Raw genomic sequence first — 27,539 nt, 5'->3', positions numbered from 1 at the left:
GGAGCAAAGAGTATCATCGCACACATTCGTACTTTGGTGACTTTTAAGTGTTGAAATATATTGAGATTTAACCAATGTAATAAACCAAGGTAAATAAAATTAATTCATGTCATTCTCTGCCAATATATTACCATACATTAAGGAAAATATACTTCAAATATAAATTATTTTGTATTAAATAAGATTTGCTAGAGCACAAAAAACACTTTTACAGCTAAAATACAACACATTGAAATAAAGCTCCTTTCCCCTACTAGAAGGCAAATTTGAGTTTGCATTTGTTGTTTCAGTGTAGAACAACAAACTGTACCTTACCTGGTGTTCACAGTGTTTGCGGATGAGCAGCCAAACCTCAAGGCAATTTGACAAGCCTAAAAGGACATATCAAGAAAAAACGTACATTCAAATGCTTGTCACATATTGAAGATCGTTCAAAATATCTTATTTTTTAAACAGAAATATTAAGGTTTGATTCAAGAACAGATTGATTAAGATTCACTTTTCATGATAAATCTCATGGCAGTATTTCTTAAACTCCAGTATATGGATCAAGTATATTATCTAACCATTTCTGGAAATTTCGCAGCAACTTCCGAACGTCTGCTACAGTCCTCCTGTATTGTCGCTGTCAGGTAAACTTCTGTGCTTACTGTTTGAAATGGGGAAAAACAAAATACGACTTAAAATGAACGTTTGTTTGTTTGTTTGTTTGTTTGTTTGTTTGCACAAGATTTATCATTTGAACTCCTGTGTAAAAAACAGCCTTTACTTACAAAGAACACTGGCCTAAAATGTACGAATGTAAGGCCAATTTGAGAGATACTGTTTTTCTTGTGTTCTGCGTCACGATGGTGTTCTGAGAATCGTTCCCCAAGTCGTCTTCCTTTTTCGCCGAAGTATAACTTTTTGAAATAACCGCAAGTTATGAAATAGATGACATTGGTCTCAACATTATTTATGAAAGGAAAAGTTTTGTGTCATGCACGCAAGGTGAAAGCCTCGGGTTGATAATTTATTTAGAAAGTATTTCTGACCAAATAGTTGTCTATGTTTTATGCGAAAATAATATACCAGTTTTTGGATCATTTTGAAGAAATTTAAATTTGGTAGAAGGACAGGTCTTGCCGGTAAAATGGAATAGGATCATTTATTTCTTCCTACTATGACGTTTGTAGAATACCGACTTTCGATCAGTTGTTTAAGACTCCCTTGAATGACAAAGGTAGGAGAAGAACTGGCGTATTACCTCTGACATCTTGGAAAATCAGAACTGTCAATATATAGGTTATGAAGCCTAAGACACTGAGAACAAGGAATGGTATTCTTGAGATGTGATAGATTTGAAGATGACAAAACTATGAGACATCGTGGGTCTGTAGCACACCCACTGATGCATTGAATGTTATCTGTTAACTTTGACTTCTAGAGAAGCCAAAGAGGTGTCAGAAATTTCCTAGATCTATTTTAGAGCTCAATGAAAGTAACTGACCGCAATTAAAAAATGACTGAGTTCCTCTCTGGTGGAAAAAGTAGCACTGATACAGTGATCAACGTAGCGACCTCAAATTCCAGCCCCCTATTTACGCCTGGTGGATTACTCTATCTCTTTGTAATACATTTGCATGTCAAGGGTCGATTCCCTGTCATTATAAATAAGTCCCGTCTAGGAATGCAATTTCTGAATTCGATATCATTCACACAGCCATCAGCTGGGAGTGTAATTGCTGCCGTTCGTGAAGATCCTTAAGCAAGACTGCTGTTTCGATTCTTTCTGAATCTCTTTAGTTGCCTCCTAAGAACGAATTTGGTCGCGGAAGAATTACGAGAGCCCACAGGCCCTTCAACTCTTTTTAATTTTCCTTTTTAACTTTCCTTTTTACGAAGGAGCGGCAACAGACAGTGAATTCCCATTATATACATTTCTTGCTATTCTGTCTTCCATCAAAGATGTTCACTCGACTGCGACAAGATGCAAATGACTTAAGCCCCGTTCAAACGATCATGAACGTTAATGATAGACAACTGAATGACAGCTGCAACTTTCATTCACATCATTGAATATCAAGTTTGTGTTCAAACGGTCCATGACAGTCAATGATAGTTGACAAAATATCATGCAATGAGATCGCGTAATTGTACACAAATACGGTGCGCGCTGAGGTCAGCAATTTCAGCGGCACTTGAAATTTTAGTCAAGAAGTTACAAGTTAAAGATACTGAAGCCTACCAGGAAATGATAGGAATTAACTACGAGACATTCTGGGAAATTTCGACGGCTATTTTAGTCATTTTACCGTTGCCATTTCGGTTTGAGCCCGTTTTTGGGCAAAACTGCTGACCTAACAACTATCATTCACTATCCTTCTCTTGTTCAAACAGCAAAAACTATCATTAACTATCATGTCGAATTTGAACATGTCCAAACTACATGATTTTTGATGAAATGCGATGATAGAACATGACAGTTCGTGTTCAAACGCGCTTGATAGTTGACACTATCTTCAACTATCCTGACCGTTTAAACGGGGCTTCAGTTTTACTTTTGTGACCATGATGCAAGGCAATCAGAGTGCGCACAGGTTCAGAATAAATGTTTTCTTCTACAGATGTCGTGTATGATATCAGCGTCGGTTGAAATGATATTTCATTGAGCGTTACTGTGAACTTTGGTTTGGGAAAATGAGTCAGAGTTGAAAGAAACGACCATAAGCAACTTCCAGTTAAGAGATTACCGGTCAACTAATAGATGGGTATAAATGAGAAGAGTGAGTCAGTGAAACAATACGCCAGAAACGTACGGGCTTCTCTTATATCTTCTCTTTATGTCGCCAGTTATGATTGTTCACTCCACAGTTTTCTCTAATGTGTCAAACTCCTCTGATAGTTGTACTAAATTAAAAAGAATAGTCACTTTCAACCTGATATTTTTTCAGTTCTTCTCTTCAGATTATTCGTGTTTCACGATTGTCCTCTTTAAACCAAATTTCAATGATCATGGCAACTCTAGCCACTGAAATACGGAATTTGTCTTGTTTCTGTTTCTTGCGCTGCTAAAGTTTGATTTAAACGAAGACAAGCTAGAACTAGAATATCTCATCTCAAACTTGATAACAATAAGAGACTTAAGATTCAACTTCAAAGATATTTGTAGAAACCTAGAAAGGTTTCATGATGGTTAGAGGATGTGAAGCAGCGCAAGGAAAGAATTTGCAACCCGTGTTTTGAGCGGGAAATCATACTGGTGAGGTTGTTGTTGAAAAGTGATTCTTGGTATTTTGCAATTTCTAATAAACTTGCATAGCAACGATACTCATAGCTAAAGCTTTTCCCTTTTCCAAAAGGAAGAAATAGAGAGAAGAGACAAAGAGAGAGAGACCAAAGAGAGAAAGAACTTAAAAGGCGTGGAGCGAGTCGAGAAAAACGCGAAATGGGGTTTGATAGGGAGAAGAATAGGCAGAACACAGCGAGGGGAAGACGATAGAGAACAAGAAAAGGGTAAAGTAGAATGGCGAATATCTAGCGAAGACCAATGTGAGAAGAGAATACAAAGAGCTCCAGAAAAGAGACTGAAAAGAGATCATCAACAAAGAGAAAGTGAACTACGTTTGTAGCGAAAACGAAGATCCCCGAAAACTAAGACCTAAGACCTAAGAAAATGAATACCCCTTCATGACCTTGAGATAGGAAGTTTGCGTCACGCTCTGTAGCCTCACCGAAGAAAACCTGTGAAAAGATAGACAACCTCTCTGTTCGCAGCGTGAGGCAGCGTGACCATACATTCTTAATTAAGCTAAAGCGAAATCGCCGACAATTCTGAGTTCTCGCGGTTCAGTAATCTGGTGTCGAAATTACGGTGCGCAGAGGAGGCTAAGTTCTAAGTCGCTTTCACCGGTATGAGAAATAAAGTGCCGTGGTGGTGAAAATGACAGAAGAGTTCTCGGAATTCAGTGTGGGAGAGTGAAATTTTTTGATGTGGGAGAGATGCATCAGCTAAGTGATGGCGGCAAAGGAAAGAAAAAAGCAGTTAATTTAAATGTAAGAAGATTAAACGAAAGTGTTGCAGACTTCTCTTATCAGATTCAGATCAGCATGTGTCAGACTTAAAATATTTGTGTGTGCCAGCCAATGATTAAAATCTCAGTTAATAGATACGCCATATATTTGCAGTTGGCATACAAATATCAACTGCGACGTAGGTAAAAATTTTCTCACTGATTAAGGTTCTTACAAGCGAAGAACTCACCCGTAAAAACCTCGATGTTCATGACACGGAGAGTCCTGGAAAACTAAGTAAAGAAAAGGATAAACCGTTGAAAGGGGAAAATAAGATTCATTTGAACATACTTCCTTCTGTCTTGACTTGCTGGATGTTTGCTCTCTCTTGTTTCAGGCTTTCACCAAACTCATTAGTTGCAGTAATGGCAAACTGATACACTTTTCCTCTCTCCAACGCTATTTTCAATTCTCTCACAGAAACATCTCTGATTCTCCTTATTTCTATCCACTGTCCCACTTTCCCATCATTCACTACTCTTTGGTACACTGTGTACATGATAATAACTTTTCCATTACTTTCTGGCTCCTTCCACTTTAGGGTAATTGTATCGTCTGTTGTTTTATCTGGCAGTTCGTCTATTTCGACCACATCTGGGGCTCCTAGATTGATGTCAACGACACGAACAGCGTGAAATTTCTTGTTACAAACCTGGTCAGAACCATTATCAATGATTAACTAATCTGTAAACTGGTCGAGGATTTGTTTGGGATATTTCTGAGACGAAAGTGTATGGCAAATAATTTGAAGGACAAAAAGTGATAATGAGAAGCCTAAAATGATGGTCGGTTATTGCCTAAAACAAATACTGCATTTATAAGGTGAATTTGAACGATACACTGACTTCTACTGGCATTGTAATTGCTATTTACACGTGATCAAATGAAGGACCGATGCATAGATGACGTCACAATTCACCGTTCGTTTGTGTCACGTAGTTACAGAAAGGATCTCAGTTCGTGTGCAACTACTTTCCGCTTTTGAAAAGTTTGACATGGCGCATGATTAAGTACAGGCCTACGATTCTTCTTCTGCAAATATAAGCTGGCGCGGGTTTTTCCGCCGAGACAACAAGCTTTTTTCTTCAGGGGGTTTGCCAACCGAGGAGGCAATGACAAGAAGCGCTTAAGCGATAACAGGTGCGACGAACTTCATTGCCATATTACGGCTGCTCAAATTCAGTTACTAAGTTCACACCTGTCACCACAATAGTTTTTTTGTTGAGTGAGATATGTGCCGGATGAGATTCGAAAGAAACTTTCTTGAAAACGGCAACCATAATAGTTTTGGTTTGGGCTAATCCCTGCAAAATGAAAATAAGCTATTTCTCATCTTAAAGAAAATATACGAAGGATTCTTCTAGGCCGTCCACACACTGTTTGACGAGATTTCCCCATAATATTTGCATATTAGAAGTGACATTCATGAAAGGCCCATTTCTTCAAACTTCGATTCTTTGGTCAAACGATGTGTGGAAATCGTCTCACTGTCTAAAGGGATAGTTGGTTATTGGGCATTCTGAATATGGTCAGTAAGAGTTTAGGAAAAATGTATCCAACTAACCTAAGGTCTCTATGTAGCGGCTGTTGTTGTGGCTGATTCATATTGCAGATTTTGAAACGTGAACATCAGAAAATAAAAAAACAACGACAAGGCAAACAATACTTGATAAATCAGGTAACATTTACGGAACGTAACCGCGTAGGTTGTCTATTGTTCTCACCTACGATCATTGGTTTTTCATTGTTTATTATTATGCTTCTTCAAACGTAGGTAGCTCTAAAACAATTATCACAAAGGGAAAGGAAACTGGCCACTGAGGAGGGGACAAACGCTGAAAATCCAAAATCTTATAATGCAGCAAGCAGATAACGTAGTTAAAACTGGGTTACTCACAGCAAATCTAAGTTGGCGAAAAAATGATTGGTGCAAAGTGCTCAGTCACGATATCACTTTTGATTCCTCACCTTCAAACTTGGTCTTAATGTTCCATACAGTAGGATCTCCCTCGAATACAAAATTTCTGGAAAACAGTTTCACTGTGTAGTTGGTATTTTTCTCCAAACCAGGAAACGAATAACTTGTCGTCCCAGGATTGGTGATATTAACCTTTTCTATCTCAGTTCCATCCTTTTGTAAGATCATTTGGAATCCTGTAATTGGACTTCCTCCATCAGCTGGCGCAGTCCATTGTATTGTTATAGAAGTTGCTTGAATGACTGATTCTGATTTGATGGATGCTTTCCCTGGTTTCTCTACATAGTGCCATAAGAAAAGAGATTATTTTGAGTTTTGTCACAACACTAAGGATGAATGCAAGTCCACGTCTTCTCACAGTTTATTATTCAACTTTCATACACTGTTCGAATTCCGATTTTCTGATTAGATGATTTTACCACGTGATACTGGGTTGTGACGAAACAACCTCCTTGACTTCATTATCGTGGTGTAATAGTCCGTGAACTCGTGCAGGTAAATCCCCATAGTTCATTCGCTGAGTGCGTTAACATGTAATTAATGAATATAAATGTAGCTAACGGAAACATTCAGCCAAGAGACTCATAAAAAGTGAAAAAATTTATAGTCCATGGTTGAGGAAGTTTCCTATAGATACCCGCACGGGAAGATGTCATCAATCTGCCTGAAGTTCAGTGCTCTTTGTGACGTGTTTAATGCTACCAAAGGGCAAGGTGTCGACAGTTTACTTTAAACCTTTTTTTTTTTTTTAATAAATTTGGGTGTATTTCCCACTAAAAGATCAGGCTAACAATATCTGGCATAATTCCACTATTACACCGTTATACCTCATTGGGTAACGAACGCGAAAAATATGTGTAGGTCAAACGCAGCTAAAGAGGAGAAAAATGCGAACGGAGCGCCCATATAAGGCCGCAGGATGTATGTCGAAATCTGGGCGGCCAAATTGTTAGTAAATGAAAGAATAGTAGAATGATAAATCCCTCACTCGATGGTTTAACATAAGCTTATTTTTTTCCACACGCATATAAGCCTTGCAAAATATCCGCACGTATTAAATGTTAAATCATCGAATGAGATGTACAAAGTGAATGAGTTACTCTGTCCAATACTTTGTAAAAAAATGTGGTATTTACTTCTACTGCAACTGAAACAGTGATAATGAGCAAAAGCAAAAGAAAATGCTGACCTTATATATAGTTTTCTTCTTATCACAATACACTGATCTTTTTTACTTACTTATCTGATTTATCTTTATTAATTTCTCATCAGATGGAGGAAGTCCATTGGCAGCAATGCACTTGTAGTGACCAAAATCTTGATCACCCCTGAGTGGCACTTGTACTTCGTTTTCTCTGGCTGTGACATTGTTTATTCCACTTCCTTCAGGTTTGTACCAAGAGAGTGTTGGTGTAGGAACACCATCAGAAAGACACTTCAAAGTCACTGTCTGGCCAATCCAAGACTTCTTAGATGACGTGGTGACATTTTGAATTGTGGACGGGTCTAAGAATGAATACAAATGCAATAAGCAATTGAATAACGAATTGGTGATACTTCATATGAATCAGAACATTAATGAGCTTTATCATTCCACTACTATGTCATTTTACCAAATAAAGTAATGAGGAAGGCAAAATATGCCACAGTATTACATTTTAAAACAAGGCAAAAATAAGTCGCAACATATTGGCAGCACTGAACGATCCAAACATCGTTTTTTTTTTTCGTTTTTTACATTTGGCTTTTAAAGAAGCGAACTTTTAAGCACAAAAGAACACAAAGGACATTTGAATGCTTTAGTTCTGGTTGTTTCCATCTTTCGCGCATATCTTATGCAATGGATACGATGCACAGATAAAGCCGTAGGATGCAATTCGCACACTAAAAGTTAAAATACTAAAAACTGAAAATAATAGTGGAATAATAAATCTCTCATTCGATGGTTAAACACATAACACGAGCGGAAATCTTGCTCGTTTCTTGTATTTTTTCCTCGCCTATTCAGGGCTTGGAAAAATTATTATGTTGACAGCGATGCGACCTCCTCGGAAACTCAAACTGATGTTTAATTTACTGTGAGATTTATTTGACATGAAAATCCAATAAAGCAAGGGTACAATCTAAAAGAATACAACAGAAATTTTTAAAACCTGAGCTTCTGAGGGTGTTTTGTGTAAAATTATCAAAGGCGTGAGTGTGGAACTTGTCAACCAACTCCGACAACTCATGAAAGTGTTTGTTGTAAGGAAATCGGGCAATTGTGGCAAAAAGTATATGAGCAAGGGCCTGTAATCCAGATAAGTTGTATCACTGAGCATCCAGGTTTTCAGTCGATTTCTGGGTGCTGGAGACGGCCTATTACGCGTATAGGCAGCAGTAAGGCTCAGATAATCACACCGGAAACAAGTAAGCTAAATGTTTTCTGTTTCATCTGTTTTGTTACATTTTGAGATCGTTTTGCTTGAGTTGTTTCTGCCATTGATTTAATAATACAATACTACAGCTAGTTGTTTTTCACTTCTTTCCCGGCAGGAGAATTTCGCTAAATTGTCTACGGATAGCTTGTTCGTCAGTGTTGGGGTTATCTCGGCAAACACTTCAGGATAGCTGTGCCATCTTGTGCGGTAAACAAAATCCGAAACATTTTTCCAGCGGATTTTGGATCGTCTTACATTGGATTAAAACCGCAAAACCTTAACGAAGAAACAAAGGTACATGTTAATGCAGATCTTAGTTATTTGTGTCTTACTGCACTGGCGGTTGTGCCCGTTCTTTACGAGATACTTATGTATTGCTTTCCTTCATCTCCGAAGCATTTCCATCGATAAACAAGTTGTACCATGTACATTTCCTGGTGTGGCCTTCATAATTATCCAACCCTGTTTGAGTTTGATTCGATTTGAAATACTGAAAAGATAGTTTTGCATGCTGAAATTAGGATCTTTTAAGTTGTACTCAAAATGATAAATATTGTCCTACTGACCTCTGAATATACTTTCACTGCTGTGAAAACCGTGAGACAAATTCTTCTACTGTTTCTCTGCTAGGTTTCTCAAAGGAAGCAACAAGTGGGGCTGGCATGGATTCCCTTATAGAACATAAGGGTTGATTATGGGATCCTGTACAGAATTCTATATATCGAACCAACAAAATTCCAGATCACGTTATTACACACCGACATCAAGGAATTCTCTTTCTTTGACACGTGTTTCGAATTCATGCAAAGGTTCAGACAGGTCATTGTCTTTTATGGGCTCAGCGCTGACTCCCGAACAACTGGCTTCCCCATAATCATTCATTAGATGAGAAAAAAGATGTTTTTAGAGAACCAATAAAGCTATTGTTGTTTAATTAATCAATTAACCAATCACAAAAGCACTAGCACCAGTAAACCTTCCCAGTGACTCAGAAGAAAGCTGTGAAGAGAGTATCTTTGAAGAGGAACTGTTAAATAGTTGACATATGAGGCATCCATACTTAAGAGGATAGCTTTCTGTTGATTAACGATGGAAAAGCTCAACAGACCAAAATAAGTTATGATATTGTGTTTTTTAGTTGCAATATGTATCACTCTGAGGTAAGAGGTAGTGCAAATACAAGATTTGGAAGGATGACATAAGTATGATTTCACTTTAAGGCAAGAGGGCAGATTTAGGCCCCTTGGAGGTCACATGTTTGGTAATGTGACATAATTTGTAGAAGTTGAGCACACCTGGCTTCCTGCCATTAAGAGCTAATGTTATAGTCAGACGTTTTTTTCACAAACCATAAAAAATGGCCACAAACAGTGGTAACCTGACTGCCCCTCTTTTTCATGTCAAATTGTAAATTGGGCGAAAATTATATTTATCTCATTGCTTAAGCTTAATAAACAAACATTTGGCTGAAACTGTGGACTGAGCAACCCTTTCATAGATAATAGTAGAATACTAAGGGATATTTCATAAATTTATGCTATAGAAGATGTATAAATATTCTTATAACAGTTTTAGAAGGCTATTTCGACTCCTCCAGGGTCATATGGTAGGTCACATGACCTCAATTTGCACATTCTGAGTATGATTGGGATAAATGTTGTTGAGATGTAACTATAACTGAAGGTTTCTGTCAGAACAAGTGAATAGTTTTGGCATTACCAGTGGTTAAATGGCTGTGCCTTGTTTCCATGAATTGAAAGGGTGACATACAAAAATGCCTTCTTAACTCATAGCTAATTCTCAATTCAACTCTGCAAACTACCTCCCAAACCAGAAAGTCACGGAAATCAATTATAAAAGCACAGCATTTGTCTTTCCTTTCCCAGTCTTTATAAATGGAAAAAAGTGAAGGTTCAGGGCGTGAAATTAACTTTTTTTTCTGATAACCACTTGGCTCCTAAATTCTTCAAAGTGGTAGCCAATTCAAAAAAAGTTGGTCGCCATTTTCAAAGATAAACAAAATCTTTCTTTACGCTGTCAGCGTTCTAGATAGACCCTCCAAAATTAAGTTAGGGAAAAGATCTTTAACGTGCTACAAAGTGGACACTAGGATGTATGATATACAACGTTCAGGCTCATCTAAATCCAAGATGGCGTCTAGTTATCGATCGAGATGAATGTGCTACGTTTTGGAAACAAACTTAACGAGGAAGTTTGCCGCGGATTTATCTTGCAAATTTATTTAATTCACTATATCTCTTAGTAAGATTATGATAAAACGTTGTAGTCGCCAATTTGGCGACTAACTTTCAGGATTTGGTCGCCAAAGAAATAACAAAAGAAATAACAAAAAATCAATCACTTTTGTAGCATTGCTACCCAACAAAGAGAAACTGGTTTGTGGCTCAGAAGAATTTTTAAGATTATGTTTATATTGATGGGCTAACAGTGTTATGCCTCTGTCCATATGTGTTAATAGAAAAAGCTAAGCTATTGTAAAATGTCTTCTTGGGGTAAATTTACCCATTTACTGGTCAAAAAAAGGGCATAACCCTAAACAGTGTGTTTCCCCCACATTTAAAGGGGATGGCAGTTGTGGTCTCAATGTTCACAATACTGGTGCCCATCTGGCTGACTATGTTGAAGGATGGGGTCCACTGTGGGCATGGTCCACCTTTGGGTTTGAGGACATGAATGGAACCATCATGGACTTGACACATGGCACAGGAAATGTCTGTAGACAGGTACTTTTAACAGACAGTCAATTTACACCGAACACCTTTACACCATTCACCTCATGGTCACCTCATTAATTTGGTCAGCTTGTTATTATGGTCAATTTTTTTTCCAAACAAAACAAATACAGTACTTGAAAAACAATATTTAACTTAAAGTAACATAATGTTAAGTCGTGACCATAATGTTTTTGAGAAAAATATGTATGGCCAAGTCTGTTGTTGTTTTAACTGTAGAATTCAGTTATGTTCAGGGAAGTACCCTTGGTTACTATTGTATGCATATATTAAAGTTGTTGCATTCCAGATGTTTGTTAAATAATTTACAGTTGTTTAGAAATACAAAAGTATCTGTCAGGACCAATCAAGATATTGCTCCTACCCTGTTAATGCAACTAAATTTTCATGAGTCCTTGCTGACTGTGTTATTAGAGTTCCACTGTCATTAATTTAAATCAAGTAAATTTATAACTTACTCTATTTGGATAAATGAATTATTAATGTGCAATTTTGAATTTGTTACTAGGTTATATGGATGCTTCATGCTCAGGGTCGCTTAAGATGTGAGGTAGATATGTTGGAGAATGGTTGTGTTAAGGACTTTATCAAAAGAATGCTGAACACCAAAAGAGAGTATGTGATATTTTGCTCTTAAGTGTACTTGTCTGATCTTTTATTGTAGTTTTAGTAATATTGATAGCAATTGTTATCATCATCAGTAACTTCTTTACACTTCTGACAACTTCTTTTTTGCTTGAAAAACATGCTGTTATTAGATATATTAATCTATTTACTTTTTGCCATTTGTGTTTTAGAGTAAAAAATCTAAAGATGGCAGAGAATTGCTTCATTTCTGGAGGGGCTAAGAAACTGGTAGGGCTACCACAAGAGTTAATGGAGAAGATTGATATGGAAGTTAATGGAGGCAACAAAGTTAAAGTGCAACGAATTGTCAAGAATGGACAAGTGTTTTACTCTAAAGAGTACACTAGAATGATGAAGCGGAATGGCTATGTTGTCTTGTTTGCATGTGGCAAGGTTGGAGAGGTTGAGTGTTTTGTGTGGGATAGGCAGTCTGGGATCACATTGGCAGTCTTTAGAGAAGTACAGCCAGATCTCCAGAATCCATTCTTTTTTAGTGAGGCTGGTCATCACATATTAAGGATGAGACAAGAAAGGTACAAATGAAATTGAGCATTAGAAATTGTAATGAAAGCTGTTGAGTTCACCATCAGAACTGACTTTTTCAAAGGTTTTCATTTTCAATTACAAATTAAATATTATACCATACCTATAAATATAGAACAATTTTGTTGATAGCTGACTCAGAGAAGAACAATAGGTAACCTTAAAGCTGTCATTATTGAAGTGTGACTTACAATTTTCATTTGTATGTAAAGAAGGACCTGTAATTTGCACCAAAAATAAAAAGAAGTAATATTTTAGGAGGTTCAGTGACTGAGACATTTAAGAAAGTAAGTTATGAAAAGAAACTTGGTTTGTACTTCTCACTACTAACAAGTCCTATTTTAAAATATTTTCAGGTCCGAGTTTCAAGTAAAACGAATTGAAGAAATCAAGGAGAAGGTGTTATTTCTTGAAGGGAATGGTGACCACCTCTGTCTTGTCCGCGTGCCAAATGTTTGCGGAGTGTGTGGATAATCCTTGAGTAGTGGAACTCTTACAAAAAATGTTTTATAAGAATAAAAAGAGCAAGGAAAAAAAACAGTGACAAAAACCTTGAAAAAAAAAGATTTAATAGGTGTTGTATTTTTATTGTCCAAGGCATGAAGTTTCTACTAAAAATAATCTGAAAGAAAGGTCTCTGACAGTGTTTGAGGCAACTGAGCTTGACTGTTCCCAGGTTTTGTACCTTGGCAATTTGCATTTAACGTAATTTACTGCTACTTCATGAAAAAATAAATATTAATGTTAAGATTTATTAAAACTTAGTTCGAATAATAAATTTTGTGATGTTTAAGTTATAAACATGTACATGTTTCTTTATCTCTTGGTAAATTTTGTATAGTATACCTTTTACTGAGCCAAAGTTTTAAGCCTCTGAAATTACTCCTTGTCTTAAAACCTTCACATTCAAGGTATTGAGAATTTCTTGGAACTTTTGTGAACTTCAGGGCATTTAAACTGCCTCAAATTTTAAATTCCCAGAAATTCCCAAGAATTCCACCTTTCTTTAATGGTGGGTATTTTGTATAGCTGAGAATTCCTAAGAATTCCTAGGAATTCCTAGGAATTCCTAGGAATTCCAAAGAATTCCAAGTCCTCAATAAACTGGAGTCTTCCTTTCCCAGAAATTCCCAGAAATTCCCAGTAATTCCAAGCTTTTCAAATCAGAGCTCATTTGCATAACTGGGAATTTTTGAGAATTCCTAGGAATTCCTAGGAATTCCCAGAAAACTGGGAATTCAGTTCGCAAGGGATTGGCTCCTGTATTAGGCGCAATTTCACGCCCTGAGGCTGTAATCACTCAGTTGTAGAGTTCATCACTTTTGTATTATGTAGCACTCAAGCATTCAGTATAAGGTGGCAAGGCCTTCAAATTATGAATTATAAAATGGATTCTTGCCTATAAATAGTATATCTTTTTGAATGCCATACATGCAAATATTTGCACAAATCTTAAGCATGTGGTTGTAGTTTTAGTTTTAGTCCATTTTTGCTTTTATCCACTTATCTTAGCTATCTGTAAAACACTGAAATGTGCAATTTCTCAGCTGACACTTGGAATTTTGGCCATTCTCAGATTTCCATCAAGCTTCAACCAAGGCCCTTTGCGCTAGCCTTGTGCACTAGTCAAATGAAGTGAACTTTGGGTTGTCACAATGACTCAGAAATGGCCTTAAGCTATTTTCTGAGTTTAACACAATCCAACTGAAGCAACAACTTGGTAAAAACATTTTCATGTCCTCCTAAGCAAAATAATGTGAGTAATAATTCCACTGAAATTCAAGTGTCCCAGCCAGTACTTAGGACCAATGCGTACAAAGCCAAAAAGGATCTGATGTGGAATTCAGTTTTCCTGCACTTTGGGACAGATTTGTCAGTTTTGTGTAACTGACCCTAATAACAGGAGTCGCACTGTACATAAATTAAATTCAGATATAGAAAATTAAGGTTAAAATATACTTACAGTGAACTACAATTGTTGTGTTAATGGAAGTGACTTCCATTGAGTTATTGGCTTGACATGTATATTGTCCTGCATCTGTTCTGTTTATATTATTGAACTCCAAAGATGCAGCTTCCTTCCCTGAACTTTCCAGTACTCCATTTCTAATCCATGCTACATATGGTGGTGGTTTCCCAGAAGCTTTACAGGTTATGGTGGCATTGGATCCTTCAATGAAATTTTTTCCTCCTAAAGAGAGGTTTATAAGTAATGCCTCTGAAAGGTAAAAGAAATTATGTCATTCCTCATATGGTGTAGCAAATCTTACTCGGACTGAGTCTTAAAATTTACCCAATTACAATAAAATAATCAAAAGTATCCAGCAATTGGTCTCCAACAACCAACCTAAGGAATTAAGGGATAATTCACGAAGTCACTAATTAAACTAAGGACCCCGGCTATAAAGCTACTCCCAATTTTCTTGATAAAACTTTTACTGCTGGAAAAAACAAATAGGAATAGAGCCAATCAAGCCACACCTCACTTGGAACTTAGCCTGAAAGGGGATCTACTAAAGCATCCCTAACCCAGAGAATCGAAATTTTGACGAAAGAGAAACCATGAATTCTTTGGGATAAAAAGAATACACCAATGGCATGCTGAATGATGCTTGCCATTACCTAAAGTTTAAAGGAGAACTTACTAAACTCCTTGTATTGATTGTTCTTTTATCAAACATTGCATAATTTGATTGTTCATCATGATTTTTCTGCAAAGGGAGTTTGCAGAACTTACTAAACTCCTTGTATTGATTGTTCTTTTATCAAACATTGCATAATTTGATTGTTCATCATGATTTTTCTGCAAAGGGAGTTTGCAGAAGGGAGAGTTTCTGACTTTTCCTCTGCATTTTGAAGAACCATACCCACAAATAAACCTTTCTTAAGCCCAAGTCAAATGCAGAGAAAATGAACTTATTTCCTGCATTAAGAATAGACTGTACAGAGACCACTGTTAATAACTTGTGCTGAAATGTTTTGCTACTTCTCGACAGAGAGGTTATCACACAGGAAATTAAAAACATCCTCAATCTGTCGCAGGCATTACATTTACAATGAGGCAGAGTCATTTCATCAGAGCTCTACGAACACACTTTACCCCCCCTAAAGAGGAGAGCTATAAGTGTTCCCAAAGCTTATGGCAAGATAATTTAGGTTGATCCTTAAAACTAAAGTGAAATCAGCCATAGCTGATACGAGGCAAACAGGTAAATGAAATGTTTATACAACATGGTCCAGTCTTAGTTTTGGTGAAAATGCAAAACAGGCAGTACCCAGAACATTGAATGAGAAATACCTAAGAACAAGAAGGTGGCTTAAATTCATGCTAAGTAGTTCCTAGTTATAATTAGCACTAGATTTGAGCTTGTTTGACATTACCAAAGAAACTATCTTCTAGACCATCAAGAGGTGCTGATGTTTATTAAGAAACTACAGGAGATGATGGGAAAGGAATTGCAGAGGTAGAAAGTGGAGAGGCAACACAAAAAATACTGCGTGATTCATCTTTGTACTGGAAGTAATATTCTTGTTGAAAACTAGAGGTTTGAGTAAGAAATGCAAAAAATAGCTCACTAGCCAGAGTACCTGAGAGAGTATTGATGAAAGGAGGAAAATCTAATTTAAAGACAGAAGAAAAAATTTGATTTTCCTTAAGAATGGAGTGGCTTGTCTAAAAAGTTCCAACATCTAAAGGTGGATAATACTACTTGTGCATCTTAAAATATTTCCATGTTCCCACTTGATGATTTTAGGCCCTATTAAACTTTGTATAGTTTTTAAGAGGTTCCAATTTGGAGAGCTTCCAACTGAAGTTGTAACAAAGATATCCTTAGTAAGTGTATGTGAATTGATCAATGGTTACTTAACAATACAAGAATTTTAGTGGGTCCAGATGTAGCTTGTCATCTAAGTAACAATATTACAAAATCTTGCAAGGAGTTATTATAAAAGAAACCAGAAACTATTATAGAATGCAATGTACTTTTTTTTAGATTTATAATGGTCTATACTCGAGACTTAGAGGCGCTAGCACTGAAACATCCCCAAAAATCTGTAGGGATCAGGAGCCTCAAGAGAGTTACACAGCAGAACCAGTTTCATTGTGCTAGTGTACACTAACTTGATCCACCCCACAATCCAAAACATATAGCTTGCATACAAACATGCAGTTCTCAAGCAAAATGAGCTGATCCTACATGAAATTATAATTAAAGGATACACCCCTTGCGAACTGAATTCCCAGTTTTCTCAAAAATTCCCAATTATGCAAATGACCCTTGCATATTGAATTCCCAGTTTCCTGGGAATTCCTAAGAATTCCCTCCTAGGAATTCTCAAAAATTCCCTACTATGCAAATTAACTCTGCTTGGAATTACTGGGAATTTCTGGGAAAGGAAGACTCCAGTTTTGTGAGGACTTGGAATCCCTTGGAATTCCTAGGAATTCTCAGCTATACAAACTACCTATAATTTAAGAAGTGTGGAACTCTTGACAATTTCTGGGAATTGAATTTGAGGCAATTTAAATACCCTGAGGTCCACATAAATTCTAAGAAATTCTCAATACCTTGAATGTGAAGGTTTTAGGAAAAGGAGTCATTTCAGAGGCTTAAAACTTTAGCTCAATAAAAGGTATGCTATACAAAACTTACCAAGAGATATACATACATGTATATGTTTATAACTTAAAGATCATGAAATTTATTATTCAAACTAAGTTTTAGTAAATCTTTACATTAATATGGATTTTCTCATGAACCAGCAGTCAGTTATGTTAAATGGAAATTGCCAATTAATCCAATGTACTCATATCACAGATTTGCTTTCTAACTTCAAAGGACTCTTGGATTCCATGATCAAAAAATATTTTTATTGTGATGCAAATTAATGTCTCATGTTCACTAATGTGCCAAAATCATCAAAAATTCATTGGCTGTTCCTTGGTACACAACTTCCACAATAATTAACAATAATTACATTGTTACCTACACTTAAAGAACTTTGTTAGTTATGAACATAAGTTACTTCCCTAACCTACATTACTGGTTGCCTTTGTTAGAAAACCTTGGAACAGTCAAGCTCAGTTGCCTCAAACACTGTCAGAGACTTTTAGTTGACAATATTTTTAGTAGAAATTTCATGTCTTAGACAAACAAATTCAACACCTAATTAATCTTTCTTTTTTCATGATTGTCGTTGCTGTTTTTTTTTTCAGTTTTTTGCTCTGTTTTCGTGACTAATTGCTGTAATTTGTTTTGCTGTTTTTATTCTAACAAAACATTTTTGTAAGAGTTCCAATACCTGTGGATCCACACACTTTGCAAACATTTGGCATGCAGACAAGACAGGTAGTCAATGTTCCCATTGAGAAAAAACACCTTTTAAATGACGTCTTCAATTCACTTTATTTGAAACTCTGATCTGAAAATATTTGTCAACAAGACTTGTTAGTAGTGAGAAGTACCAACCAAGTTTCCTTTCCTAACTTAATTTCTTAAATGTCCCAATCACTTGATCTCCCAAAAAATATTACATCTTTTTATTTTTGGTGCAAAATACAAGTCCTTCTTTACATAAAAATGAAAAGTGCAATTCACACTTCAATTATAGCAGCTCTAAAGTTTACTTGTTGTTCTTTTCTGTCTGTCATCTATCAACAAAATTGTTTTATACTTCGGACAGTGCATAACTATTTGTGAACCAGAGTTCCAACGCACCTCTGTAATCGCATATAGTTACTTCTGTCTCTTGTACAAATGTTTCTCCTTTGTAAGACGCACTCTACTCTGTTGTCAATACTGCTTTAAGTTCAGTGGAAACGACTGACTAAGGAATCGAGATGGCGGTGTTGGAACATGTTGCTGAATGCTTGCTACGGTCAAGCTTTGTAGATTTTGGTACTGGTACACTGGGATCATCTATGTATCTCTTATTCTTCCTAATGTGGTATCCTTCTTTTATAAATATGAGGGTAAGGCAGAGGCAGAGAATCGATTGGAGAAGTCAGAATAAAGTTGTGCCCTTCTCTCAACACTGCAATCGGCAAGCCAGCGGATTCACTTTGCTAGCCAATGACAAGTCCTAAAAGATCCACGTGATCATGCCTGTGATTGGAAACAGAGAAGACTCCATTTGGCGCTCATGTTTGAATGTACTTTTCATCGGTTGATCGGTTTTTCTCAACTGTTTTGCTTAATATAACATTTCAGTGGCCATCTGTAAAGCTACGATTTTGAAAGTTTGTGGTGAGTAAAAATTGTGATATTTGTTACATGATCAAAATCTTATAAAAGAATAGATGTAGCGGGTTGAATTAAGCTTACATAACGCTCGGCGCAACTGAAACTAGAATAATTCTGAGAATCGAATCGGTCACTTGCATGCCGCAGTTTCTTAAGCTTATGCTTTACAATGAAATAAACCTATCAGTAAGGTTTCAAGATTCCTCTAGTCACGTTTGGGAACATTCAAGATTCATAATAGGAACTGTTATTAAACAAACCTTACTACATAAAGAAGCCCTCCTTGGTAAAAACAAAATAATGCATTCAGCCCTTTTTTAGTAAAATCTATGAGAGAGATGTACTAACTCCAATATAAAAGTCACTCAATATAACAGAGATTTCTCAATTTGAGAATCCAATGAATGCCCTTTTCCTCATAGCCATCTTAAGGGCCTGGTCTGAGCCTTAAATATATATATTTAAATATATTTTCTTTTTTTGAAATTCAGATGTCATGGAATCCAGATACAAAATGGTCAAGCTTCTTGTGGACAACCTCATTCAAGGCCAACTCATTGTGAGCCCAGGAAAAAAATACAAACAGTAGCTAAGTTTGTAGTTTAGGATAACTTCATTCTAATTTATTGTTACAGTTACAACAAGATTTTAATCAAAAAATCAATTTTATTTGTCAGTAATTAACCCCTTCACTCGCGAGAGTGCTTGATTTTCAAATATAATTTAAGATATTGTATTTTATGGAAAAGAATCAACAGATTTTATTCACAATATGTGTCAAACCAAATTTAGTGATTGATTAGGACTATTTTATATGAATAGCTGTAATTGAGGATTAATCCGTATGAAGTTTTCAAGAAAAGAAAAATAAATCAAATTCCATTCTAATATTACCACACGTTGATGTTAATAATTAATCAAAAATATTTTACATGTTAGCCTTAATTAAGCTTCTAAATAAATTTTATTGAATACTTGAATTTTCGCTGGGTTTTTTTTTTTAAATTTAAAGTATTTATTTTGTATCATTAGCCTCAAATTTTTGCTTAAAATTCCCTGTAATTCTTAAACATTCCTAAAAATTCCCAAAAATTCCCAAAAATTCCCAAAGATTCCCAGAAATTCCTAAGAGTTTTTTAGATTTACAGCTTTTCAGGGAAAGTCATTGGTTCTCTGAGTTGGAATTCCTAGGAATTCCTAGGAATTCCAAGTCCTGTTGCTATAAACTTGGAATTTCTGGGAATTTCTAGGTTTTTAGAATTAGAGTTGTTATTTTTGGGAATTCCTAGGAGCTCCCAGCCTGAATTTACCATGAAAATTCACACCTTTATTCCTAGGAATTCCTAGGAATTCCAAAAGCCATTTTGCAAGGGACCAGCCTTTCAATCAGATGTAATGATAGCCAAACACCCTCAGTGCTAGATATCACAGGCTGCATTAAGTTGGAAGACCATTATCATGGGTTAGGCCTTATAAATGTTTGCAAACAGCTGCCTCCTCTAAGATTTTTAAAATTGAGTGGGGCTATTGTCGCGTACCCAAGTGTTGGGATTACGTTGAGTGTCAACCACATATACACATCCGTCTCATTCCAGTTTTTATTGAGTACGACGTGTTACAATGCGGTGAAAACTAAAAGGAAATTTATGATTGCGTAATCAGAAATGATTCTATGGAAATTACAAATGAATGTAACGATAAAAAAGGGGATTAAATTTACAAAAGAAACTCACGTTTGATCCTGCGTAAAAAGGGTAAAAGAAACTCCGTGGGAAAGTGGCTCCAGTTACTCCGAAAACTCCAATAACTCCGATAGAAAACTCTAGATAGATATACTCCGACAACTTACTTCGACCCTCCGATATGTGATACTACAGAGATTATGTAAGCAACAGGCTTTAAACGTGATAGGCGGCTAATAACACGATCAAATACGCTCTGATAAATGATTAAAAGAATGAACAATGAAACGATAATAGAATTTAAACGATAGTAAATAATCACGCAAAACAAAACAGTTCAGTTCATTTCAGTTCAGTTCGCTTGCTGAACATTCGTCACAGCTATTGATTTTTTCCTGAGTCCATAATGGACATCTTAACTGACTAGAATCTTTCAGAGTTAAGAGTGACAACATCAAGCTGGGGGTCATCTCTATGGGCTGAAATATTCAAAGTGTTAAGCACTTCAAGGCTTCGAGAATGCATCATGTCCCAAAAGTAAGTGAAACTGAGCAGTTGTTTAACACCTAAAATATTTCAATTAACATTTAAGCTGGCCAGAAATACACATTTTTTTCTATATTTAGAGTCACTTGAACTTGGAATCTAGGACAGGAAATGGCTATAGGATGAGGAAATAAAGAAACCTACTGAAGAAGCAAAAAGCTGAGAATGACATCAGCAGTAAAATAGTAGAAACCTTATGATGTATGCCAAATTTAAGCACTCTACTGAGCTAAATGATACCAACTTAAAAGCAACTACTGACCTATCTCAGTCATTTCTGTTGTCACCAAAGTGTTTGAAAGGATTGTGTATGATCAGTTATATGAACCTCATAAATAGTGAAGAAATCGTCTCTAAACAACAATCTGGTTAAGTCTTTACACCCAACTTACTGCTCTTCTTAATTGAAGCCACTGACAGTTGGTTTAATATCAATCATGGCTACATCAATGCTGTAGTGTTTCTCGACTTAAAAGAGGGATTCAACACTGTTGATCATGAGATAATACTCACTAAAATGAATCCATGTGGTATTCAAGGAAAACTATTGATTGGTTTAAATCATATTTGACGAATCACTCACAACAGTGCTCAGTTAATGATTGTCTCTCTGACTTCAACAATCTTAAATGTGGTGTGCCACAGGAAACGATCCTTGGCCCTCTTTTACTTCTAATTTATATTAACCATTTGCCAAGGCTGTGCTCTAGGAAAATTTTCAGGGTGCCCTTTGGGCGCCTAACCATGACAAGTAGGTCGCCCAGCCTTCCAGGTTGATCGCCCGAATTGATTAATTAATTAATTAATTAATTTTGATCGAATGATTACAATTGCGAGCAAGTCACCAAATATGGTGCTGATAAACATCTTGCATGCCACAGACGAAGCTAATTAAATAAACACAAATTTGCATAAAGGACGGTTTCGTTTTATTAATCACGCACTCCACTATTGAAACTGTTGAAACACAAAAATTAAATATAAGCATCAACCACTTCAATAGAAAAATTAGATCTTCAACACATGCTTGTGCAAAAATCGTGCAGTTTCTCACGGGCAAGGAAAAAATAATTTTTCGTGCTAATTAACCATATGAAACAATATTACATAACACACGCGACAACTTTGAGCGTGAACAATTCTTGTTGTTGTCCTGCCGAATATTTTTTAGTTCTGCAAATGTCATCAAATTAGCAAGTAAAATTATAAAATGTTAGTTACAATCAGTTGCTCGTTTTATCGTGTCGTTCAATGGACAAGAAACCTGGGCCATATGCATGTACTATATTAACAAACCGGAAGAGAAACCGCCGAAGCGAAACAAGACCCATGACCTAACTTAATATTTAACCTAAATGTACAGATCACACAGGCTATTGATTGCACTGAGCTTTCAGCACTTTTGCTTTTCGGGCTAATGGGAGCCGGGGAGCACAATGGAGTTTCTTTTTGTTTTGTTTCGTTCCATTCCGTTTCTATACGTTTGCTGGTTTCGTTTCGGGTTTTCACACAAGCTGAAATCTATGCGCCCGGACGGGCGACCACTTTTCTTTTTCAGTCGCCCGAGACCAAATGTTAGTCGCCTGAGGCGACCGGGCGCCGCTAGAGCACAGCCTTGATTTGCCTAACTGTCTATAGAGTGTATGCTGATGACACCCACATCACTTATGCTGGCTCTGATTTACATTTGATCCAGTCTAGTCTATCTCACAACCTTGAAAAGCTAAGCAAATGGCTTGTGTCTAACAGACTTACCTTGAATGCTACAAAAACTGAATTTATGTTGATCCGCTCTAGGCATAGATTAAGTACTCTATCTGATACACTCAAACTTTCCATAGATAATGTTCCCATTGAACAAGTTTCCTCTGTGAAATCCCTTGGAATAGAAATAGAGATATGGAGACATAAAGCGAGTTAAGCCATTTGTGCCTCAATCCACCCTACTCAAAATCTAGAACTCACTACTTCAATCTCACTTTGATAACTGTACCCTGGTCTGGGGTAATTGTGCCAAAACGTTATCTAACAAGCTACAAAAACTACAAAACCGTGCTGCATATGAATAAATTCATCAAACTATGGTGCAGATGTTGATTCCTTGTCTCACAAACTCAGCTGAAAAGCCTTGAAATCTCAATGTCAAATTCAGAACACCTTTATGGTTTGCAAGTCTTTCTACCATCTGGTTCCCGAATATCTCACGTTTAAATTTATAATGTGAAACGAATCAAACTATTCTATGTGGGGCTCAGTAAACAAACTTGTTGTCCAATTTCCAAGAACTAACTACATGAAAAATAGTTTTAGTTATAGCAGCTCAACCCATTGGAATAGCTTACCCTGTAACATTAGAGAGTCTGGTTCATTAACCCAATTTAAATGCCTTCTCTATCATAATTTTTAGACACAGCATTCATAGAAATCAGGTTTTTAAGTGGCATATTGGTGTTAGTTCATATAATGTTAGGATTATGATCTTTAGTTCTTAGGATATTAGTCATTGTATTGGAATTTTTTGTACCTGATGAATTCTTTTTTTGAAATGTAGTCAGGATAAAAATGAAATTCTTTTGAAACCCAATGCCAAAAGGATCATGGTGAACACACTTAAAGTCAAAACTTGCAAAACTATTGACAGTGCATGGGACATCTTAGATATTGGGTTAGCAGACAGGAGCAGACACTTCTCCACAACAATACCTTGTTTCATAATAGACTGCATTCTGCATTTTCCATTTCATAGCTGTAATTCTCATTGCATGCTTTTGAGGAACAAGAAGTCACATTTATGACTTAAATAACCAGTCCATTGAGATTCAAGTATTCTTGAGTAAATTTACAGTACTTTCAATTTTAGGTTTCCATTAGATCTGTATCTATCTCAATCAAGAGGGTAAAGAGGAAGCATCAAGTAACAACATCTGCTAAGAATAGCATTCCTACCTGGCCACATTGATCATCATTGAAATTATTTTCTGTTTACAACTTCAGCTTCTTTTAAACAGCATAAGGAATTTTTTGTCTCCTTTTAGGAGTGTGGTGTCACATGCCAAGTAAAAGTAGCACTAGTGTTCCCAAAAGTTGGGTTAGCTAGCCAATTTCAGCCCTGCATATAAAGGTTTGCACAAATTTATGCTATTGTTTACTTTCACCAGATCTCAGAAATATGAGAGACATGAGTTGAGTGCATTTGGTTTGTGTCTGATTATTAATGGTTATGTCTGCAATACGTACCTGCCACAATAAGCTTAACTGAGCTTTCAACCTCCCCTGCAGGGTTTTGTGACATTAGACATCTAAATTTGGTATTGTCTCTAGGGCTGATGTTCTTGATAATCAGGGTAGCTCTTCCTTCAATTTTAACTCTTCCTTTGTAAGATGGAGGAATACTAGGATGTTCTTGCATGCCATGACTGTCGTTAAAAATCATTGCTTTAAATACACCATTTACCAGAACACTGTAGACAATGCCTCTAATTTTATTATTTGGATCAGCATAGTTCCACACCAGGTTGGCATTACTACCATTGTTGAAGTAGCTTGGATCAGAAGGTTCCTGGGTGAATTGTACATCCACACCCCCTAAAATAGACAACCATAAACATACAATTCTCAGCCCTTTAGTTACATACATACATGTAAGGATTATATTTAAGAAGAAGGGCTTAAATAGAGTCAACCATAAAGGCACTTTAAGTGAAAGAAGTAACAACAATAATTTTTGCTCCTTCACTGAATAATACAAATCGAGTCCATGTTGCCGAAGTTCTACATGTACAGTTATAAATCACAGAGGATGTCAAAATGTGCCAAGAACATCAGGTACACACTCAACTGCACCTAGCTTGCTCTGTGCATTTAGTTAGTAAAAAATAGTACAACAGTAAACAGTTCTGTTGCTCCGTTTGCTATTTTGCTCTGTTTTAATAACTGACAACTGGAACAAGCTAAGCTGATCTCATGTGCCACTTTTTTGTTCTGACCATAATTATTCTGACATCACATGTGATCTATTACTGAACAGCAGCAATATGGAATCTATTTGTTAAACAGACAATGGAAAATTGTGGTGGATTTGTTTACATGCTTTTGTATAAATTGATTGCCAAGCTCACTGGTGGTTAGCCACAAGAAAATGGCTTCCTGCTTTGCTGTGTTAAGCTAGGAGAAAATAGTTTCAATAAATGAAGCAGCTGTTGTAAAAAATACAAAACAGCAACCAAGTGTGCTTTGATAGCATTGAATGGTAAATTAACTAACCTTTCAACCCTTAATTTCTAACTGGAAAAATCAGATTTTTCTTTCACTGCATTGTAAAGCATTATATAGGGGAAAGATAAAAATTTGACTTTTTTTTCGTACCTTTGTGTCATCAACATTCTGATGTTCTACTTATCGGGTGAGGTGAATATTATTTATCTATCTTCCCGTCACTTTCAACAAATAATTATTTAAGTAGACATTAATTGCTCAGGTGCTTTCAAATTCTGTTATAAATTCTGTTAATAAAGAAAGCATTGCCCAAATTTTGTTACAATTGTGTTGATTACTTGTATCAAGATGAGCCAACAGTTTTAAGAGGTTTTTTGAATTCAATCAGCAAAAACTTCATCCCTTTGTTTATTAAAAGGGTTCTGCTAATCTTTTAATATCTTTCATGCTCTTCAAAGTTTAATTTTCTACTATTACTTCCTCACAAACATTTGACAAAATGCAGGGCAGCCATTTTGAAATTTAGTGCTCTCACTATAATCACCCGCGCATGGTGATTATAGCAAGATATGTTGCAATCCTTGACCAATAAGAGCATGCGCATCTCTACAATCACCTAAGCAATTATACTAATGGTATTTAATCATCGAAGTCATCACATAACACAAGTTAAAACAACAACAACAGCAAAGACAACAATGCAATGATCAATCATGTCATATGTGCATGATTATCCGGAAACTTCAGCATATTAAGCTGCTTAAAAATTTCAATGTTATAAAAAAGATATCAACCAAAATTTTCTATTGTCTAGAACCTTGGCCATAGAAAGGATGTCAACAATGTTCAAAACTGTTTTGGCTGCTCCTCCTTTAGCTTTGAATTAATCTTTGACCACATTTCTATAATTGATAAGGTTTTATATAATAAGCTGAATTCTACACACATTTTGATTGACTCTTTCATGTACTTATGATCTAGTGGAGGACATTAATCCATTAGTGACGTCACCATCGATAAATTTTGCTTTAGATTCCATGTTGCTGTGGCTCTGTTGTTAATCACAAAGGATGTCAGAACATGCGAAGAACATCAGTGACACACTCATCTGCGCCTAACTTGTTCTAGGCATTCAGTGAGTAAAACATAGAACACTAGTGAACATTGCTGTCATCTCCCTCACTTTCTCATTCCTCTGCTAATGTTGCATCTAGTTTGCTCCATTTTTATAACTGAATGCCTGGAACAAGCTTAGCTGTTATATGTGCCCCCTTTTTTTAACTTACCATATTCTGTCATTACATGTAATCTATTACTGAACAGACACAAAAAACAACATGGAATCTATTTTTTAAATAGACAATGGAAAATTTTGGTGGATTTGTTTAAGTGCTTTGTAGAAAATGATTGCCAAGCTCACTGGTGGTTAGCCACCAGCCATTCACCTTGGCTTGAAACATTGCATGACAACAAAATGACTTCCCACTTTGCTGTGGTAGACTATGAGAAAATAATTTAAATAAACTGAGCAGCTTTCATGGAAATAAAAAATAGAGTTTTGAAAATGGTTAAATATGGTTGGGAAATGTAGGAAATATAGATGGTTCAGATTTAATGTGTGCATGGGATTTATATTCACAAGATGTATAGATTAAAACAATGAGCGGGGAACAGGCGAGTTTTTGTCTATAAAAATTGTACATGCAAACTTTTAGTAATGTAAGGAATTGTGGGTTGTGTGTGTTTTATATGCAGAAAATGGAGAAACATTCACGATTACTGCTGGGAACAAAGTTAAGACAAAAATGAGGAACAAATTAAATGATTGAAAAACATTTGTTAATACCATGGGAATTATAGTGCCAATTTGAAACAAATTTTTGGTCATTCACATAAGCACAAATGAAATGACAAAGGAAGACCGTAATGCTTTCTTATCAGAGTCTGTGAGTGAGAACCTGGAAATTTAAGCCTTTTTTACTAAAGTCATGATTCTACAGTAATAGGCAACCAGCAATCATTGCTGACATTCACTTTCATTCACTTTGGCAAGCCCCCACACCACAAGGGTAAAAAAACCCATGTTATTGTTTTTACTGGTCAAAAATTTCACCTTCAACTTGTGATTGGTCAGATGCTCATTTCTCACTTGTGGAAAAAAAACATCCAACCTATCAGAATTTGTGCAGTCTATTACAAATCAATTTTTTTTTCAAATTTAGCTTGGAGTAAATCTCAGGGTGTATATTATAAGCCCACATGTATACACACATGCATTTCAAAAATTTTGGTCCTAGTAAAACTTTCCCTTTTTCTAAATATACAACAAAAATAAGTAACCCAAGACTACCGGTGTGGGATACCACAACCATTATGTACATAACGCTAAAAACTGGTCAAGTCAGTAGACATATCATATATGTAGGTAATTGATCAAATAATGCTCAATTATCCATCCAAGTGCACTATATAGTTTC

The 27,539-nt window shown here is 36.1% G+C and overlaps 2 protein-coding genes across 3 annotated transcripts in view; one reads left to right on the top strand and one right to left on the bottom strand.

Moving 5' to 3' along the window:
• The window catches only part of LOC131775896 (uncharacterized), a 34,176-nt gene that overhangs the window by 5,941 nt on the left and 696 nt on the right, over nt 1-27,539 (bottom strand). The window contains exons 2-8 of the mRNA XM_066168915.1: nt 24,085-24,432; nt 14,338-14,592; nt 7,271-7,537; nt 6,022-6,309; nt 4,345-4,656; nt 567-649; nt 316-371 (exon numbers count right to left, since the gene is read on the bottom strand). Of these exons, the coding sequence (XP_066025012.1) occupies nt 316-371; nt 567-649; nt 4,345-4,656; nt 6,022-6,309; nt 7,271-7,537; nt 14,338-14,592; nt 24,085-24,432 (1,609 nt within the window). The remainder of the gene's footprint in view (nt 1-315; nt 372-566; nt 650-4,344; nt 4,657-6,021; nt 6,310-7,270; nt 7,538-14,337; nt 14,593-24,084; nt 24,433-27,539) is intronic.
• Nucleotides 10,492-13,062, top strand: LOC136281687 (uncharacterized). Of its 2 annotated transcripts, XM_066168461.1 has the most exons (5): nt 10,492-10,847; nt 11,035-11,195; nt 11,713-11,819; nt 12,002-12,364; nt 12,731-13,062. In XM_066168461.1, the coding sequence occupies exons 2-5, from the start codon at nt 11,142-11,144 to the stop codon at nt 12,846-12,848; spliced, it is 642 nt and encodes a 213-aa protein (XP_066024558.1). In that variant the 5' UTR covers nt 10,492-10,847; nt 11,035-11,141; the 3' UTR covers nt 12,849-13,062. The 2 variants fall into 2 exon arrangements, with proteins under 2 accessions (XP_066024558.1, XP_066024557.1); XM_066168460.1 differs by having other exon boundaries at nt 10,492-11,195.

This window comes from Pocillopora verrucosa, chromosome 6 (genome assembly GCF_036669915.1).
Source record: "Pocillopora verrucosa isolate sample1 chromosome 6, ASM3666991v2, whole genome shotgun sequence".
Classification (NCBI taxonomy): Eukaryota; Metazoa; Cnidaria; class Anthozoa; order Scleractinia; family Pocilloporidae; genus Pocillopora; species Pocillopora verrucosa.
The sequence above is the reverse complement of the archived record's forward strand: the minus strand, read 5'-3'. Positions and strand labels throughout refer to the sequence as shown.

Excerpts from the sequence above, each read along its gene's own strand:
- LOC136281687 (XM_066168461.1), top strand. The coding sequence starts at position 11,142 with ATGAATGGAACCATCATGGACTTGACACATGGCACAGGAAATGTCTGT. Across the intron at positions 11,196-11,712 it reads CAGGAAATGTCTGTAGACAG|GTTATATGGATGCTTCATGC; the intron begins GTACTTTTAACA and ends ATTTGTTACTAG. Across the intron at positions 11,820-12,001 it reads ATGCTGAACACCAAAAGAGA|AGTAAAAAATCTAAAGATGG; the intron begins GTATGTGATATT and ends TTTGTGTTTTAG.